Raw genomic sequence first — 21,658 nt, forward strand, 5'->3', positions numbered from 1 at the left:
AGCTGACGTGTCACAAGCTTTGAAGCTTCTGTCACACTCCTGCCGGCTGCAGGATGTCAGGGACCCAAGTTCTTTTAACTGTATGAGAGATGATGCCCCATTGAAGAGCTGTCAACCTTTCATATCGTCCCTGTCGGGCAAGAATCTCCATATTTCATTTTTTGTAATGTTTATTTTGTATTATTATTTTTCTTAAATTATAATAATGCCCTACAGTGCCTACTTTTAAATAGTGAAAATAACGTGATGTGACGCGTTGTGAGCTTGTATGTAGATGATCTATTTCTGCTATTTTTGGACTATTTTGAAAGTGACAGTGGTTAAGTTATGTCGGTGGGTTTCATAAATATTTAACCAATGAAAAGTAGGGCAAATATTTTGTTTTACGAGAGCTTGCGACAAAATATTGACTACATTGGATCTTATTTTGGTTCTTTTTTCCACTTCCTGAAAAGTAACCATTTTGCTCATACAAGGTCCCCCCCCCCCACCCACCCACCCCGACAGTGATATGAGAGTGTAAGGTGGACCGTCTCCCCCTTAGCCTGACTTGACCCCTATCCATCTCTGTTCTCTTTTCTGTCTCTGTTAAATTATTTAAAAAAAGAAAAATAAATCTCTCTCTCACACACTCTCGTTCTTTATCCTTGTTAGACATTCGGTTTCAGGCTGCTTAAATATGCCAAGGTTTTGATAAATTAACAGTGAGTCCTTTGTTTCAAGCTAATATCAACAGATGTCATCGCTACAGTACTTGACATTAAGCACATCCCTCTGCTGCAAGTCTGAGCTAAATTAGTGCATGTCCCGGCTAATCATAGACTGGGCAGTGGGTCTCACCACTAAACCACAAGGGGCAGACAACTCCTCCATCAACTTATTTTCCCTGGCAACCGCTGCTCCTGTCTCGCATTAAAATAGTTTTTCATTTGATACGAACGCTGTATTCTTTGTGCATCTCAATTACAGAGTTAAGGAGTTGGTTCAGCTCCCCCAAACGCTTTCCATGCCATAAGATTCTCTCTGACCAGTGACCACGTTGAGTTCTCAAAATGAGAAAGCCCACAGTAAGAATAACTCTGCCTCTTCATCACATTCTTAAGAACCCTATGTCAGAGTTCTTGTAAAAACAATAATTATTTTTGCCACATTACTCAAAATATAATAGGCCACTATGTGTACTGTGCAACAATGATATTGCCAGGTGAAACAGGTGAAAAACTATTATTTTATATTCATACATATGTGATTTTGATTACGGTAGTTTTTGCAAAGGGAATCGCAATACTTGGACTCAAATCATAGGCAGGCAGGCAGACAGACAGACAGACAGACAGACAGACAGACAGACAGACAGACAGACAGACAGACAGACAGACTCAGACTGTCCTCCAAGTCTGTGTATAGGTTGTGTTTGTGCACTGAACACTCAGCTTGTTCAGCAGTAGTGTCGAGTGTCAGAGCGGGGAGGCCCTATGGGTGCGTGTCCCTGGACATGGCTATTTAATCACTGGGTGTCTAACACCTCATAAAGCCCTCCTCCTGGGCTCAGGTCTACCCATAAACAGCAGACTCTCTCAACCAAGACCCACCATCTGTCTCTAAAGCACTTTTTACATATTAAAAAAAGAAAATAAATAATATTGGCTAGACGGAAGCATAACGTTGCTGTCAGGCGGAAACCTTGCATATCCAAAACCATTACTTTTTAGGGAATGGAAAAAGAACAGGTGTTCCAATGTAGTTATTATTTAGTTACAAGTCATACTTTTCATTGGCTAAACATTTACAAAACCCACTCTCAACCTTGCATCCCTCTGTTGGGAATATCATTATAGGTGGAAATCCATTATTATTATTAATCTTTGCGTTGTGAGGTTGTAAATTGACTATATTTGCTACTTTTACACAACAAAATAGGGCATTAATTTATGAAAAACATAAAAAGATGAAATATGGAGATACTAGGTTTCTGCCAGACAGCGGTAATAACAATTATAAAAACCTCTGTACTAATGTTTAGGATAGCCTGTCTCCACTATGCGAGTAGATCCCTTGCTTTATCCTTTTGTCCTTGTCTAGCATGTCGCCTCAAAGGTGACAGAGGCTGATGCTTCGAGCAGGTAGCCACCAGAGTGCATATAGATGTGGGCTCTTTTCATCCAATCAATATCCATCAGCAGAGGGCAAAAGCAAATATGTTTCCCCTCTCTGTGACTCTGCAATAGATGAGGCAAGACAGCGATCAACCAAGTGTTCAGGTTTTCAGTTTTCCCACAAATGGGAATATTGCACCAAAGGGGTTCTGATTCAGTCACCGATCAGAAAATGACACAGGGACTTTGTGCATGTGGGGGGTTTTATGCATCAAAACAACCAAACCAAGCTCTGCCCTGCATGGTGTCTGCACACTTTGTAAATGCTATAGCTCCACTCTTTTTAGCACTATTCCAGAGGCCCCCAAGCTTTCTCCAGACTCTGTCCTTGTTTTCCCCTGATCACACCTGATCATGTCCTGGCATAAATCTGCCAGAGTAGAATGCTAGAGCATGATTTACCATGGACATCTCAACAAAGCAACGGCATGCCCAGCCTGTATATCACTCTTATAACCCCCACGAGTGATGGCACCGTCTGTGACAGCCCTGTGAGACAGCTCTCGCGCGGCTTCTCAGACACAGATGATACTTGACATGAAGTGAAATCCTATTGTTATTCAAATGTGGCTATTATTTCCAGTTTGTTTGGATTTTTACCATACAGGCTTTGAACAGTAGCGGAAATGCTGGAAGATCCATCTTAATGCTGTACCTGACAGAGATTGAAGGAAAGACACGGATGCAAGCGATGCAATAAACAAAGGCAATGCATATTTATCATTCCTCCCACTGCTGTCATGCATACCGTACTTTTTAAAATATGTGATTTCAATGTTAGAAAAGGAGATAAGGGCCTAAGGCACATCAAATATATGATGAAATAAAATAAATGTATCTACTGTATGTGTCTACTACTGTACATCCCTATATCCCACACTGATTTAGTTGTAATGTAACAGGATACAGGGTTATCTCAGTCACTAGAATTGGTGTAATTTCCCCCACTAATATTAATATAACCAACAATTGATGGGAAAGGGGGTCTTTTGAAATACACTGCCTTACTTTAACATGAGAAGTCTGGAATATTAACTAATGTTAGCTAATGATGACATAACCCAAAATTGGGAAACAAGGATTAAAATGGTTAACAACGGGTGTGGAAGAAATCAAATCAAATGATTTAAAAAAAGTAATTGATATCCCTGAATCTGCACACCACATAGAAATAGCTCCCATTAAAAGGATTTTGATTTGCAATGTTTCAAGGCACACAGGATCTTCCTCTGATTTCTCAGAAGTCTGAGAAAGATACTCAAATGATTAAAAATTAAAATATTTTAATTGAAGCTATTTGGTATGCATATTTGTCTGTTTTTATGTCACTAGAAATAATTCATCACACATTTTGTTTAATGTGATGGTTCTCTGAAAAAAGAAAAAAAATGAAATAAACACAGATGTAAAAAAAATCCCACTGTTCCAAAAATAGCAGAAACAAGGGGTGCATAATTACCTCTTAATGGCCCAAATCTCTTTGGGCTAATTTCATTTTCATTTAAAAAAAAAAACTTAAAAAAACATCATAACAAAATATGTTATGTGACCACCCTCTGAGATTCGAAGGACCTTGTGAGCTAAGCTACTTTTACATGCTTTAAAATGATGTTTCATTAGACATCAATTACTATGCTTGTGTTGTTGAAGGACATTTCTATTTGGCCTCAAATGTAGCTTTTATTGTTTCCATTATGTTTTTATTCTTCATGACTATTTACACTTTGTCTATTGCCACCACAGTGTACTGTAGCATATTCACAGAGGTCCTTTTTACACAATATTCTGCAAACCCGGGACTCAGTCCCTTGGTGACTGCACAGTTAGGCAATATAGTTTATCATGGTGAGCACAATTTATCACACAAGGATCCCATGGTGAGGCCAAATGACAGAATATTGATGAAATGGCGGTAAGTTTGTGCTTGTGATTTGCCCTAGGCTACAACTGGAGAAGTTCTGAAAAGGGGAGATGATTAAAGGGAAGCTCCACACTGTGGCAAAGAACAGAGCAATCATTGGTAGGCCTGCTCTCTCCCCACTGCCCTGCTTCCCCGGGGGAGCAACCAGGCCAGAGTGTAATGGGGCCAATGTCTCTCATTAATGTATTGACAGATATGAAAAGCAGCGTAGCCTTCATGGCACCATTAGTCATGAAAGAAATAACCATGGATGGAGCTCGGTTAACGAGAAAACAAGTAGGAAAACGGGAGTGAACACGACTCAAACAATAACATGGGATCTCCTTGATGAAAGTGTGTGTGACATGGCTTTGTGCTGAAAACATCAAGCTGTTGCAGCTGTTAACTCCTTTTCTCAACCGTGGGTTCACTTTAAGTATTGTGTGGATTATTTCTGTATTTCTGTATAAAGCACCAAAGGGCAAAGTAGCATTGCAGAAGTCCGTTTTCACATCTAAAACGAGAGTACACAACTCAGATGTTGTGCAGGAAACTGGCCTAAAACGTAAATTTGATGGTTCATGACTTGTGATTGGTCTGATGACAACAGTCAATCATAGCTATAATGAAGGCATAGAGCACTAAATAGAAACAAATTGAATGCGACGGCTGTCAATGTTCTCTCTGCCTCTCTGTCCTGTAATGCTTATTTAACAGGACAATTTGACTAATAGCACCTTCTATTATTAGTGCAGCACTACCAAAATGTATGCCAATTAATGAGATATGTTGCTTTTTTGTTCTACTTTCTGTAACTTGAGGCTGGTTTGTTTTGTTCTTGGTAGATCTCTTCGGATTGTGGTCTCCACATAGAGTGAAAACCGACTCAGTCATATTTAAATATACTGATGAGGAGAGATTTAAGGACACATCACAACATTTCACTTGAACTTGAGAACTGCAGTAACTAACTAAGCCCCGAGGTTCTCTGCACAGTAATATCAATGTTAATTTAACTATCAGTGTAAAAAATGACCTATAATGGTCCTCCCAGAGGTAAATTAACATTTCAGATTTCACTGTGTAACTTTCTCTTGCCGCATAGTACATTCTCTATAGATTCAGGCCTTGTACATGCTCAAGCTTTGAACATGTATGTGCCTTGGGAAGGGTTTCAAAATTAGTACAATTTTAGTGTTTATAATGAATGGTTTTTGAAAGATGGTTTTGAAATATTTTGTTTCATCTTCTCTCTCTCATCATGCACGCTCAAGAACATTACGTAACAATTACAAACTTGTTTTTGCCAGAATGCATTTGTTTGCATTTTACCAATTTTTAACCTCAATACATTCATGATTTGAGGCATTTTGTTCCAAAAATGTGTTTTACAAAAATGGACCACTAACAATGTGAAAAGGGTGGCATTTTTCCTCGGGCTAGTGGGAATGTGCATGCAAAATCTTACGGAAATCACAAGCTCTGTTCATGCAGTAAAAAAAAAAAAAAGGGAAAACGGATCAATCCTGCAAACTTTGGAAGCCAATCTTAGCCAATCAGAATGGTATGACCAATGGGATGGATACGTGTAGATCACATTACTATAGAGCAATTGTGTACTGATTTGTGTGATTTAGCAAAAATCCGCCTCATGGTGGCGCTATGAGGGACTCATCTGAAAAATTCAGGGCAGAGGTTCTGAATTTTTCACCCAGGGAGTGTGTGTGCACAGTTTGGCAGCGAACAGGCTAACAGTGCCGGAGATTAGCTGTACACAGACAGATGGATGGACATACAGACGGACGGACATACGGACAAACAGTACTTGTAACAGTTGTGGATGCACTGAGCACAACATTTACTGTCACCTCACTGGAAGTTTTTTTCTAAATATATTTTTTATCCCACGATTTTGTAACCCATTTTTCACCCCTGTGTCAATCATCTAATGTGATCCTGGGCTCTACACACCCTCCACCAACCTAGTCCCCCATATATGGGGGACGAGGGGAGAGCAACGGACTTGAACTCATGCTTCCTTCATGCCTGAGTGTCCAAGTTGCTCCTTTACACCTGACAGGGGGGAGTTTCCCTGGTTTGGACGTAACGCGTGGAAGGAACACGTTATTCCAACCAGTTCCTTTCCCCTCCATCAGGCGCCCCGGCTGGCCAGGGGGAGGCGTTCAACCCATCTCTATTAAAAAATCACACCTGTGTGAACCAAGTGGTGCAACTCCCCTCTCTAAAAGCTGAATAACTCCTAATCTACGGAGCTCTCCATGGTTTGGTCCATTGGCGCGATTTTCGGAGGTTTTTGCTGATAATCCGGTGGTCTAGATGGAAACATTGGTGCTTTCTAGAGCAAGGATGGCTATATTTTAGCTCGCTAGCATTGACGCTATTTATGTAGCAACAACATCCACACACGGGTGCGGGTGCGTGCGCACACCAGTGGTGCACGCGCACATGCACGGCACTACACACACGGGTGCGGGTGCGTGCGCACACCAGTGGTGCACGCGCACGCATGCGCACACCACTCGTGCTCATTGACACGCATGCGCACACCACTCGTGCTCATTGACCTACACAAACAAACAGGTACATGGACATTGCGAGCTGGTTGTAGAAGTGGTTGCACCACTTAAAAAATACGCCACGCTGCCACTAAAGTGACTACTGGCCAATCACAGCGCATCTTTTCCGGGACTTGTCAGACCCGAACATCCCGCTTACGCTCATGCTTCCGCTATGCTTTGCAAGGACTCTTGGGAAATCTTTGCCCCCTCTCAAGAACACACGCCCCAGAGCCGGAAGAGGAGTCTACCTTTATGGTTCAAACATGCTACTTTCAGTTAAGGAATATAGTTAAATGTTTCACAACCAAAGCACCTGCTTTGGTTGTTTTTAAATGTGCTTTATAAATGAAATTGACTTGACTTGCTAATTCATGCTTTTATTTCTTCACGTTTAGATTATTGTAATTCTATTCATTCCGGCCTCTGCAAAAAAGCGATATCTCGTCTCCAAATGGAACCGAGGCTCCCAGTTATGTCAGATACCGTATGTTGAAACCTTACGAGCCTGTGCGCAGCCTTAGAGCTTCATCTTTTCCCACAGCCCGCCTCATTACAAAGGGTGGCCAGGCAGTCCAGGCCCCCAAAACACCCTACCTGATGCAAGCTTGACAAATCAGTGTCATCGTATAAATCATTCATCATTTAATCCTTTTTTAAATTTTGAGAATATTTGACTATTGCTCAAAATACTAATTTGATATATTTTTTAACTGTAGGCCTACTCAAGTATGTTTTATCATATCTCAGTGTGTCTTACTATACAGTCCTTATAGCATTTTGTTTGTCAAGCAGTTACATTTCTAAGCATACTATTATATATTTTGTTAGTTTTTATTTTTTCTGTGGAAGGAAATCAACACATTTCGTCCTCACATCTCCCTCCTGTTAAGTGAGGGAGATGTGAGGATGATGCAGTGATGAAGTGAGATGAGCTAATGCGTGCGTCCACCCAGACACCTCACCACATCAAACAGACTATTTACAGTTGTGTGAGAACACATCGTACATGGAGTCATGGACATTCTGCTATTGTGTGTGAAAGCTCAAAACTGGATTTCTCTGAGTTCGTATGTGATCTTGATTGAATGCAAATGTTGTTTTGTTTTCCTGTCTATTCTTACTGCATATTGTCAGCGTTTTGTAAATCCTTCACGAGATGCCATCTACATAACCTTTAATAATTATTTTTTTAATAAATTATGAATATTGGAACATTGGTTTCCTATGAATGTGAATAGACAGGCAGTTCATACATACGTACATGCAATGTATGCGTAGGCTGGTTCTGGGCCTTCTGGCTGTTGCACCAACATGCAGTTGTGTGTTAGAGGTGGTGGTGGGGAGGCCCTGAGGCAGTAAGACCCCATAGGCCCATGGACTCAGGCCTACAATGTAGAAATACTATAAAAGCCTTGCATTAAAGCTATAATCCATAACCTTTTACTGAATAAAACAATATTTTGACCATAGCATATGGTTACTGCATATACACTGTGTACCAGTAAGATGACCTAAAGGGCGAGGTCGCGTGCACGCATCCGCCGGGTGACGGCAGACTGCTGGGCGAGTGCTATCGCTTTGGCATGGGGAGTCAGATCAACATATGGAATGAATTCTGTACTGGCCACATATGGAGCATGTCTTGAGTATACAGGGTTTGATGAGGTCAGATCAACATATGGAATGTCAGAACAGGTCAGTTCCATATATGGAGATAAGGGTGGCAGCGTGGGCAGTGTCTTGAGTGTACAGGGTTTGATGAGGGCCCAGGTAGGGCCGGGTCTTCATTTTCGGGCCTGTTGAGAACTCTAGTTTTGGACGGCTGCAGGGCGCGGCTGCACTAATAACTTTAGGCCCGTCTAGAGTTTAAATAGACAGGTATCAGTCAACAGGCCCGTCTAGAGTTTAAATAGACAGGTATCAGTCAACAGGCCCGTCTAGAGTTTAAATAGACAGGTATCAGTCAACAGGCCCGTCTAGAGTTTAAATAGACAGGTATCAGTCAACAGGCCCGTCTAGAGTTTAAATAGACAGGTATCAGTCAAAAGGGAGACATCAAAGAGGTAGTGCAGTTGGGGAAGGATCAACATACGGAATGTCAGAACAGCACAACTCCATATATGGAGATCTAGGGGTTTAATTAAGGTTTGAGGTCAGATGAGTTGCTGGCCGGCTCCATATAGATCTAGGACTGACGGCCATATATGGAGGCGTGACGGATGGAACGACGGACGGAATGACGGACTGACAGGTTTCGCAGGTTTTCATAGTAATCTGCAGTCGTTGTCTCCCTATCCTGTGGTCGGTTGACAAGTGGTACGGTATGAAGCTCAAAAGTGCAATTTATCTTGTATGTATGTATATCCTCATTATATGCTTTTGCAATGTAGTGGAATAGAGGCACTGTATAAACTAAACTTAGTATCAAAACATTTATATAGGCCTGGGCGGCCTGCGTAGCCGTCTGGGCACCTTGGCTGGTAATCCAGTCTGGCAGTGTGCCACGGGCTCCACTCCTGATCCCGATGGCCTTTACTGCATGTCACCCCCCATCTCTCATCCTACTGTAGGCTATACCTAACCCTCTATACAAAATAAATAAAGGCGAAAACATTTATACAGTCATGAAGTACTAAGTACAGTACTAGAGAATGTACTTAAATACTTTCCACCACTGTAGTTATAGCAAAGTTCTATGATTCATGCCTCCTGACTTAAGAACGCTGTAGTTGCCTCGTCAACAGTCTCACAGTGAACACACCAGTGGTGATTATATTGTGAATGTGGACAGTATAGCTGCAGAGTTGTGAAGGTCATATGCTGTAGTTAAAAACCTTTCTAAAAATAAAGCGTTAAAAAAGTGCGCAAGGTGCCATCACCGAATAGCCTCGCCGTCATACCAAAGCTCATTAAAATACACTAGTGCTCTTTGTCATGAGGGGAACAACCAGATCACAGGCCCGCAAACCATTTCGGATCTGGACCCATGGTGAAATGCACGGCTACTGTACAGGGCATTTGCATGTGGTGCAATGCCACAGCTGTTCACATTTCCAAGCAAGCAGGGCAAAGTGACATCCTGGGGAATAAAGGCTCACCAGCTCTGCAGCAGTAAACACAGCTGTTTGAGAGCCATCACGTCCCTCCTGTTGTTTGGGGAAATATTTCCTGTCCCTTTTGTGTGAAATATGTGCTATGTAACAATCACTATCAGAGTGTTAATTTAATTCTGAGAAAATCAAATGTTTTTGCTTTCATTTGATTACTATATCAGAGATTACACAATTAGCAGTGAAGATTATGTGTATTATAATTTGCTCTTTTGTGTTCTATTGTATGACTACTGTATAATTGCATTATTGAAGCCAATAGTTATAAACACGTGTTCAGGCATAAAACAGGTGTGAAAAGGTTATTCAAAGTCACAAACTTCTACCTGGGATTTGAGTTTTTCTTTGTATAACCCATTCTGACCTGAGATCAGATTCAAACGAGGTTTCCACGGGACACACACTGGTCTGATGAACCCATTCTGACCTGAGATCAGATTCTAAAAATGTCAGTCGTTCTTTGAATTTTTCAAAAATAGCAGACCTACAAGCTCGTATCGCGCCACTCGGTGGCGCGATATGAGCTTGTAGATCTGCTATTTTTCAATAGCTAAAGCATAACATGATGCCAACACCAAAATGGGTGCCCGGTCAGAATGGGATAATAGCGACCTAGTCATGATTGGCTGCCCCTAAGCCAATTTGAGTCTGACCCCATACTCTGAAATGCCGCCGGCCAATCGCATAGTAGCGAACCAGTCATTATTGGCTGCCTCCTAAGACCTGACAAGACGTAACGCAGAAGTCTGGACCCACACTGCAACGCTGCAGCGAGGAGCCACTGAATCACGCGCCACTGACAACAGCGGCTAATGTTATGAGCTAACTGTCTGGAGCTACAGGAAAGCCATAACAAAACACAGTGATTGAACCAACAAAAGAAACAAATGCAAGCAACGGCTGCGAGGTTCTGACAAATAAAACGTAAAAGAAAAAAGAGGACAGATGTACAACGGAGAGAGCTTGTTTCACCTGGCAGATAATGATACGAGTGTCATTCTTGTTTTTGTTTTTTAAAGGAAGTCACACAGCTTGTAACCACAATGCAAACCAATGTTACGACTACACAGTCCTCTTTAAGGGTTGAACCCAGACTCCCACATGGGAAAGCAAGCAAACTTCTTCCACTCTTCCAAGACAGATCCCCAACGAAATCCCTGCTTGGCATGGAGAAATATTGTGCTTATGAGCTTCAGGCAATAATACTTGTCAAACAGTATAGTAGGCGTTCTACCCGACACCAGGGTCTCAATGACAGAGTATGGAGACCACTCCCAACCAGTGCAGATGTACTACTATACAGATTGGTTAAAAAAACGTTATATCCATTGTAATGAGTTGAGGATTGCAGCATTAAATTCCTTGTGAAATTCATAAAGGTGTTATTCAGAATTTATATCCTTCCATATTTGTATTAAATGTCATGTGTAATGTGTGTGATCTTATTTTGTTTTGCACAACAACACAAACAGTTTCCAGTTTGGACCAAATAATTTATAATTCACTTGAAGGCCATCTTCTGATGATTCATAACTGCTGTCATGCTCCGAATTTGTCAAGTGGATACCATTTTCAGCTGTCACATTTACATGCACGAGTTCCACCCTTCATTCCAAACTCTATAAAATTCTCGGTCAAATAATAACATTGTCTGTTTCTGGACTGTTTATTTTCATGTGGTCTTAGGGAAGGTATCAATTATGCTAGAATTTGTGGAATCTACATAATAGCATGGCTCGGGCTAGAGTGGATGAATACAACAACTTTGAGAGAAGGAACTGTGGATAGGCCTACTTATTTCCATTAAGCCGTACCCAAAACAAGAATGTTTTAGTGGCTTAAAATGGCAATGGACAGCAGCAGGATTATGCATGGGTCAGGATTTTGGGAATGCCGTTTCCTGGCACTTTACTTCACTAAACCACATGCTGATGTTTCACTTGACTGTTCTATTGTGCATGGCCACGAATCACACAATAAGCTTGTGATACCATAAATGTGCATGTCAGTTCTGTATTTTTTCAAAAGAATATTATACAGTATGTGTGACCGGATACTGTGGTTTGAGACACAAGGGGGACATGGTCACATTACATTTAAATGTTAAACTCTTACTTACAAGTAGGCAGTGATGGGAAAAGTACCCACATTTTTGATTACTTAAGTTTACTTAAAGTATCAATACTGCAATATAGAAATATAGAACTGAAGTGGTAAGTGTATGTTTTGTAATAATAATCGAAAGCTACAAGTAACTAGTAACTAAATAAAAAGAGATGATAATGAACTATTTTGTTAATAATGATAATGAACTATTTTCACAGTAGGCCTACTTGAACCTAGGCTACTACATACTTGACCTATACAACATTGCACTTTCCCCATTATAATGAATATCTTAAATAGCAAATAATGTACAAAAGCCTTACAATTATATTACATTATTATTATTATTATTATTATGTACAAAGGTACCTTTTCACCCATAAAGTGATGCCTGGAATAAGCCGTGCCAACATGTGGTGAAGTTACAGCCTTCCAAACTTTTTTTTGAAGAAGAATTACACAGGGTTTTGCACTACACACACTACAATTATATAAGAGACAGACAGGGACCGCGACAACACGCATTTTTCTTCATTTTCATCATCATCATCATCATCATCATCATCACCACCACCACACTGCCAGACTGGACCCGAGCCTGGCAGTGTGCCGCGGGTTCGACTCCCAATCCCGACAGCCTTCACTGCATGTCACTCACCAATCTCTCTCCCCCATGTCCTGTCAGCCTACTGTCTGTCTCTCTATAAAAAAATCACACACGTGTGAACTGAGTGGTGCAATCCCCCCCCCCCCCCCCCCTCTCTCTCTCTCTCTCTCTCTCTCTCTCTCTCATTAGAGACACAGCACTACCCCTCCCTCTGTTTCTGGCGCCCCCTACTGGTATAAATCAGTAACATACTCGGGCTCATGTGCACAGGTACCTACACAGGTACACAGGTAGGTACGTACACGGACATTGCTGGTTGTAGGAGTGGTTGCGCCACTCAAAAATATAAAATAAAGGCGAAAGCCACAAAAAAGAAAAACATTAAAAAAAATAAAAAAAACACAGCGCTAAACTAAACAGCACATTGTGTGCAACACTGCAATTAATAAATGGATTACTACACAATCTTATCAATAATGTCAGAATGCATAGCTGTGGTGTGGAGACCACAAAACTACCACAGTGACTTGACTGATCAGTGGACGACGGGTAAAGTCACTTTATACTTGATTTACAAGATACAACCTCATATCAACAAGAATGATGTTGCTGTGTTTATACTGTTGCGTCACAGAAACACATTGCTACTAATGGGCGGTGCTTGGCTGCGTGTCAGTGCATTTCAGTCCACCAGCTGTCTTAAAAACCAGGAAGAGACGCCTGCCACGAGTGGCTTTTGGCCGCGCATGGAATCCCAAGTGTGCTTACACCCTGTGTAACTGGAGAACAATGCACACCATGGAGGAATGTTTACACCCCCAAAATACACTAAGAAACTTTAAAATAGAGACATTTTTGCAATGTAATTGTAACTATTTAATTACCCTAAAATGACTATCTGTTGAAATAAAAACCTTCAACATTCGAACTGTGTTCATATGGCTAAAAACAAAAAACAAAAATAATTAATCAAATGTATATGGGTCAATTGTTCCATTAGCGCCGACAAGTGTCTCAAACCATTGTAGCTGGTCACACACACAGTAACATCCTGGGTGTCTCAAACCATTGTAGCTGCTCACACACACAGTAACATCCTGGGTGTCTCAAACCATTGTAGCTGCTCACACACACAGTAACATCCTGGGTGTAAACATGCATTTGGTGGGTTCCTTTGACATACTTTTATGCACCTTTTCTCCACCTCTTAACGTTTCTGTTTTTCCCCAAATGCTCTGAGTGCATCACAAACCACGCCCATTCTACTACATGTGACACGTGTTTTCTTGTCTTTTCATTAGCCACTTACAACCTGCTATCCCTATTTTGGGCATCTCTGGGTATTTTGAACAATTTTTTAACATTTTAAAATGGTATTTAATAGCTGTAGTCTGTACACACCTGCCGTGGGAGGATCGACGATCCAATTTTTTCTATTGCCCATGAGGCCGTATTGAGTGAGGATATCAGTCTGAACACAAACAACGAGGCCAGTGCAATTCATGAATATCCACTTAATGTATGTATATGAAGTCAGAGAGCACAACTCTTCAAGTGTATGGAGATTGGCACAGAGTATCCAGTTGCGAAAATCTTTAAGAAATGTATTACTGTAATTGCACCAATACAACAAATTACCGATTGGTCTGGAGAAATGTCCAGGCTACTACATTTACTGTTACAACAAGACAGGGGCTAGATGCTATTTTCGCTGCAAAGATTTGTAGAGGGAAGAAAGGAGTGGACTAAGCATAGAACAAGTAAATATAAAAAATAAATATATATAGCCTATATATAAAGCTTTATGTGAAAATAATTGAGTAGGGGTACCGGTACTTCCTTGGCACACTGGCAGTGGCGGCGTGTACAAAACATGTATTGCTGATCTATCCAGTGGTTTGTGAGATTAGCCCTGAACAGACAAACACTTGACTCTTGTAGACGGCTTCCACGCCATAATAATAGCAGTTAACGCTGCTGTAAAAATAGTAGCAAAAGTAAACATCAGATCAGACACTGAATAACACAAAATTACATTCCTATTGAGGAAAAACTATTATTGCATCTTGATCAAATATAACATGCATTATTTACACTAATAGCTTGATGAAGTGTAAACTGTCAAACTGTCTCACGCCCTGAATTCCATAAGAACCAAATGGATAATAACTACCCCCCACTTCCCCAGCACTAAAAAAAAAAGAACTAAACTGCTACGAAACTTGTTACAAATGTCACATTAAAGCCCCCATCTCATCTATAATGCCCTCCGAGTCTAGCAATCTCTCGTGCCTTTATCCCCTCTTTGGACACTCAAATCTCCATTTCTCTCAGAGCAGTCAGGGTGTGCGCTGTGACAGAATGTCAGGCAATTATACAGCCATGGCTCATTGAGCTGGAGGTGGGCTTTAGTGCTCCAGGCTCCCCTCCCCGTAAGCAAGGCAGCAGATGAGCGCTATCCCTCGCTCAACTCTTTGAGTCGAAAACTCGATGGGCAAAGTCTGACACTAAGTTCTAATCAAAGGACACGTTTAACGCTTTGCCAACCTTCACGAGTGCGAACCCTGTCACACTGTCGTGGGGTAATTATGATGTGCCAGAATGTAAACGAGGACAGTGAGCGGGGGACGGCACAGTGCTGGGGAGCAAAGACTGAATTATACACACAGACGTGTGACATTGTCCTTGTCGACAAGAGCAGATCTACAAGCATAGGTTCTTGTCAGCAAGCGCCAAGCGACACGAGCAACACCGTCATACAATGGAGTATAAAGTAACCACTTTAACCATGGCGTCCCGTCACACTCTCTATGTAGAGCATGCCATACCTTATAGGACTAATAAAGTTGTAAACCAACAACAACAACAACAACAAAACATGTATCTTCGAAAACAACTTCCACAATTCTTTGACAAATTTCAAAAAGAAAATTAAAATAGGGCTTAAGTGGTTAAGCTCAATGTCCCACAGGGAATCCAGACTTCCCTGCTGATGACACACACAGCGGTGCCACTGATAACTGGCTGAGCTGCAGGGGTGAGAATGACACCGTCGTCCTGTTTAACAGCTGGCAGCTGGAGGTAGTCTGCCTCACCGAGGAATGTTCACAGAACATCGCACTTCATCTGGAGCAGGTGACACAACACCGTGCAACACTTACTAAACAACCCACTCCTGACAACGGTCGTAATTGAGTTTTTTATTTTAGACATTTTCATGACTCATCATGTTAACTGATTCTGTCCCCCGTTAATACTGGGTTTGCAACACTTGGCAGAACATAATATGGTTGCCATAAAGTACCCACAACTACCGCACCCACCCTTCAGGTCAAAATGCTTGAGTTTTTATTGTCTTGATTCAGAGCTGCCACGTTAATAAAAGGCTTTTACACAATGTTTCCTTGCTCTTCAATTATTTGAAGATATGATTGAATGTTTTGGAAATACGCTGTTATAGTACTGTAGGTAATAGTGTCTGAGCACCTTTCTGTTGCCACATATTACTATGGTCATTTAATATGTGTCCATAAACTGTGCTTCAGAGTACGACATAAACAACCTTTTAAACTAATAAAATGGGCAATAAAACATTTCTAGCGATCTCTCTGGAAAATAAAAGTATTTTCAACACAAAAGGCCATGACATATTTTTTATCTGTAACACTGCAGAGGATAAATAACTAATACAATTTCTGGAGACGTAGGCTCCATGATTCTAATAGTACTGTATACAGTAGAGCTATAAAGGGCGTTTCAGACAGGGCGTTCTCGCCTGCATCAGTGACGTGTCTGCTCAGGAGGGGTGCGGGACGCGTATTGTGAGAGAAAGGCTCCCCACAATACAGGTCCAGTCGCCCGCGGGCGCATGCACAGACGAGCGCGCGCACATCAATTTCACGGGACCAACTTCTCTGTGCGTCCAGAATAATCGGCCGCCTCTCATTGACAATGAATTACCAAGGCGCGTCAGTGGCTTCCCGTCTGAAAAGGCCTTAAGACAGATAAACAAGTTCAGGACTAAGGTCCAAGTGTTTGTACAAAGTGATTATATAACTCAAATATTTATAATTAACTTTAATCTCAAGGTTTAAAACTTTAAGGGCCCTATCCCCTATTTATGGTACAGGTCGCATGCAGAACGCACTGATTTGTATGTAACATAAATTAGACCAATCAGAGTATAGTCTCCCATTCCTTTTAAGAGTTTGTTGCACCTTCATCATAGTGCATTGTTATTTAAATGATGGATTTAGCAATAATGTTGGAGGAGATGCGCTTTGCTGCAGAGGAAAATTGCATTCTATCAGCAGTGCACTCTTCTCTGTGTGTAAGCAATGCCAGACCACACCTCATTGTAAGATCAACACGCCCACTGGCAAGATGCAATTATTAATGTCATAGGTACTGAAGAACGGTCTCTCTCACGGTCCAATACATAATACATAATGGTTCAAACTGATGGATGGATGGATGGATAGATGGATGGATGATAGATAGATAGATAGATAGATAGATAGATAGATAGATAGATAGATAGATAGATAGATAGATAGATAGATAGATAGATAGATAGATAGATAGATAGATAGATAGATAGATAGATAGATAGATAGATAGAAAGAAAAAGCCAATCATTTATGTTCCTCTTCTAGCACAATGTGCTAATGTCATAGTGACTGGTTCATTGTGTGGATACTGTATGGACCAGCACATGCTGAGCTGTCCTCCCAAGGTGCATGGATGTTGATAATGGAGCCCTCTACACTGCCAAAATGACCAAAATAAGCTCCATGTTGACATATTCTCCAAGCAGGCTAATGCCAAATTTATAATATGTCACAGTGCGACCCGTGAGCTTGTAGATCTGCTATTTTCAGCACAGGACACATATACCTGTATATAAGAATGAACCAGGTTTAATTGCTCGTTATTATTCATGAGCATTGTGGAGCAGATGCTAGCTGTGACACCGGCCCCCCTACTTGTCGCGGCACCCGTCTCGGCTAGCTCTTATGGAGCAGGTCACCTGCTGATTGGTTGGCTTCCTTGAGGAGTTGACTCTATTAGCTAAGGCAATGGGGGTCTTGGACTCTGATGTGTCTAGAATAGATATAGTGGGTGAGGAAAAGTATGTGTCGGATCTCCCGGGAGAAGCCTTCCCGAGCCGAGGACATTGCGGCACATGCTTCACACTCTCCCTGCGGTGTTAGCAACTTGACTGTTAAACGCTGCGTTCAACAGCCATCACTTTGAGGCAACAATAAAGCCCAGAAAGATCAAGAAACAAACCATGTTGAAGACGCAGCCACATGTAAATCACGGAATAATGCCTCATTAAAATCAAAGAAGAAACACGTGCGGCAATAACAGCTAATGCATTATTAAAAAGGCTATTTGAAATCGTTTTTCATTGGAAATGCACAGTGCGCGACCATGCCCTGACATGTCCATCAAGTCCAGGATGTCATGGCATTTACTTTAAAAATAAATCTTAGAGTATGAGAGGCTGTCATGAGAACATATCTTATGACAGTGAAGAGTGCAATAGGTTACAAGAATAACAGAACCAGTAAGACACCTGAGGGTGAGAAGCGACCTCGGGCGAGGTTGCGTGCATGCATCCGCCTGGGTGACAGCGGATTGCTGGGCGAGCGCTCAGCATTGGAATGGGGGGTCAGATCAACATATCCGCCTGGGTGACAGCAGACTGCTAGGCGAGTGCTGGCGCCTTGGCATGGGGGGTCAGATCAACATATGGAATTAATTCTGTACTGGCCTTGTGTGCCTTGTGTGTACAGGGTTTGATGAGGTCAGATCAACATATGGAATGTCAGAACAGCTCCATATATGGAGATCTAAGGGTGGCAATGTCTTGAGTGTACAGGGTTTGATGAGGGCCCAGGTAGGGCCGGGCATTATTATCGGGCCTATTGAGAATTCTACTGTTCGCCGGCTGCCAGGCATGGCTGCATAAATAACTTTGGGTTATTAGTGCCCGTCTAGAGTTTAAATGGACAAGTATCAGTCAAAAGGGAGACATCGAAGAGGAAGGATGGATGGGGAAGGATCAACATATCAGGATGATGTCACGTGATGTCACGAAGCAAGACCATATGTGATCATGTCTGGGGTGACCAACCAACCAACCAAACAAACAACACACTGATGGGAAATGCACAATTCCATAGAAAATGAGACCTGCAGTCGCAATAACAGACAAATATGAAATTGTGGAGCTTACGCTGTGATGCATCTCATTCCAGACAATCCTCTGGTTTGCAGCATAAAAGCAGGAAAATAAGGATTTAATTAAGCACTAAGACGAGGTGGAAAGAGACATAACGGACTTGCACATACAGGAAAGGCAATTACAATATCGGATATAAAAGAAATGTAAAAAATGCAGTTGTGGGAAATCATAATTAGAAGTGATTATTTTCATTGTATTATTCACCAACCAAGTGAATTATTATTAACCTCAACAAAAGATGTATGAATTCTAGGAAGGATAGTTTGAACACTCATTGTGGAGCAAAACACTTTGTGACTTTTGTACTCTTTTCACAAAGAGTAAAATTTGTTAAATTTGGTCATTTTAAAGGAGAATTTGCTCAAAATAATCTTTAACGCCTTCCGTTTTTTCTTGGTTTTTGTGCTCTGAGAAAAATTGTCCCACATAACTGAGGGATAATTTAAAGGAGCCAATTTGAGAAGGACTAGAGGTGAGACTGGAAGGGTAACGTTGCTGTAAAGGTAATCCATGATGAGAACTGTCTCTCAGCTGAATTGGACTGTCAGCTCCATGTTAACCTTTACCCTGATGCAGCATTTTAGGCTTCAAGGTTGTTTTGAGATGGAAATCCATGTAACAAAGATCCAATCCAGCAAACATACAACCGATCTGATAGAAAGCAAAGGTTTGCTTTTCCGCGAACAATTGATTTGGTCAATCTCACAAATTCTATTCATGTCCTCTTTTTCTCTATTTGCAAAGTACATAGAGACGAGAAGGACACAGGACACAGACTTTAGTGTGCCGCACCTTCCTCTGCCCTCTTGGGGTTAGGTTGTTGATTCGTTAACAAACACAGATCAATAGAGGGGCCTGAATGGAGGACAAGTACAAAGAATTAATTTCCGGCGCCAGGGGCTTACGATGGCGAATCACCAGCTTTAATCAACAGTGTCAAGTCACAAAGACAAATGATGTTTACAGTGAAGCAGCGTCCCGCCTGCAAACAGAAGCCTGGCTCTGTCTGTCTCCTTCCTTACCAGTCTGTCGAGGCTTGTGCCAGCTGCAGTGGTAGGCCGCTCCTCTGGGCTGTACGGTCTGAAGCGGGCGTTGAACACATCCGAAACACCGCGGGCAGACCTGCTCATTCCTGCGGGTTTTGGCTGACCACAACCTTGAAAAACCTGCAATTATACAGAGATGGGCACCCAACCTTCAGACTGCTTGAAGAGCTAGAATTATATCGCGGAAAATAGGGAAAACACGATGTTTAGTTAAGGCCTTGTGGGTCATTCACCCCAGATTACCAGCATGACGTTGCTCTGCAGTAAGTCACATTTATCAAACGGGTCTCCAACATGACCATGACCAACGTTATAAAAGATGGAGTTAAGTATTTACAGGATTTTGTAGGAATACACCACATGGTTGCAGGATAAACAAAACTGCATCTGTTCCATGAGGAAACCAACAGAGCAGTTAGCCTTGAACGAGAACTGGCATCCAACGTTGTGTAGGCAGAAACATTTCTTCACAACCACCTAATTTTTTTTGTCTTGCTGTGACTACAATTTTGTGGGTAAAGGAAAATGCAGTAAAACACAGGAAACACATTAACTACTGTTAGTAGAACTAAGATTATCTGACCAAAATGAAACATGTAATTCAAATACAAAGACCTAAACTTGGACATAATTAGAATGTATTGGACTATACACCTAAGACGCAGAGGAGTTGTTTTGGAAAGCATACGTGTAAGAATGTGAAACTGCCATATAACTTATGGTGGGCTACCCACTTAAAGTTTGTTACTCTGTAGTTTAGTGGGAGTTTTATTTGGCATCAACAACCCATTGCACATGTTTTTGTTTCCCCGAGGGATAAAGATATTCAACGTACCCTGTAGGAGACCTGAGCACTGTTATCTTGCATATTCATGATGGCCTCTGAAATCTTGACATCAATGGGCTCCATGACCGATTCGATGTTGAACGGTCCCTCCAGTCGCTGTGCCACCAGCAACATGGCATCTGTCACAACAGAGGCAAGGAAGAGAAAGAGTAGTTTATGAGAAAGGGAACAAAAAAAATACACATTCAGTCAACGAAACACAGAAGAAAGTGTGGTAGGGGTGCAACAGATAATGAAATCGAGCTAATCGATTATAAAAAAATGGATTTGAACAATCAAGTAACACGAATGGGCCGTATAAAGTACAATAGGGCTGCAACCGGCAAACACTGTCAACCTGGCTTCCCTATTTTGGGAACGTCACACTGATTATAGGCTAAAATGATCAAAAATTGAAAAATTCGTCGTAAACGCTATTTTTGCGTCACACTGTAAAAGAAAAAAAGATTAATCGATTAATCTAAAGAATAATCAATGGGAGTAAATCATTAGAAAAATAAGTGTGGGGCGACATTTCTCTCTAGCCAGTGAATGATAATTTGCTCAAATACAACAGACCAACACATTATACTATTACTTTTCACCATCAGTCACACGAACACAGTACACAGTTTTAGGAGCGCCAAACTATTGTGTCACACCAGTATTTACACAGCCATGTCAATGACTTATTCTGTTTCATCACAGCAACACCTACTTACAAGGCATGGATGCTTCTGGGGGCTAAATTACATTTTTATGTAGATCAACTCAATCGAGTGGACAAAATTTAGTTAACGTGAATAAAGTGAATCCTGCTGATGAGTCATTGATCTAATGGGATTTTTGAAAGCTAAGCATTTCGAGGTCATATTTACATGCACTGCGGGCCATGGATGCAGTGAGGTCAACGGCTCATTAATATCCCTGTGTGGACAGAAACCATAAGGCCTTGTCTGAACACAAGAGACACTTTGCATTAGCATCTCTGAACGGCCGCCCTGTCCCCATCACGTCCAATCAATGTCCCTGCAACCCTGAAACGTTTTACAGAAAATGTGTCTCAAAACGTGTA

At 41.5% G+C, this 21,658-nt stretch overlaps 1 protein-coding gene across 2 annotated transcripts in view; it reads right to left on the minus strand.

Moving 5' to 3' along the window:
- LOC308331132 (glypican-6-like) overlaps positions 1 to 21,658 on the minus strand; it is a gene marked incomplete at its 3' end in the record, with an annotated part of 133,095 nt that overhangs the window by 34,387 nt on the left and 77,050 nt on the right. For both annotated transcript variants that reach the window (XM_080786324.1, XM_080786323.1), the window contains 2 exons: positions 20,593 to 20,723; positions 19,734 to 19,877 (listed from right to left, as the gene is read on the minus strand). In XM_080786324.1, the coding sequence (XP_080642450.1) occupies positions 19,734 to 19,877; positions 20,593 to 20,723 (275 nt within the window). The remainder of the gene's footprint in view (positions 1 to 19,733; positions 19,878 to 20,592; positions 20,724 to 21,658) is intronic.

This window comes from Protomyctophum bolini (genome assembly GCF_963924005.1).
Source record: "Protomyctophum bolini genome assembly, chromosome: 16".
NCBI classification, from domain to species: Eukaryota; Metazoa; Chordata; class Actinopteri; order Myctophiformes; family Myctophidae; genus Protomyctophum; species Protomyctophum bolini.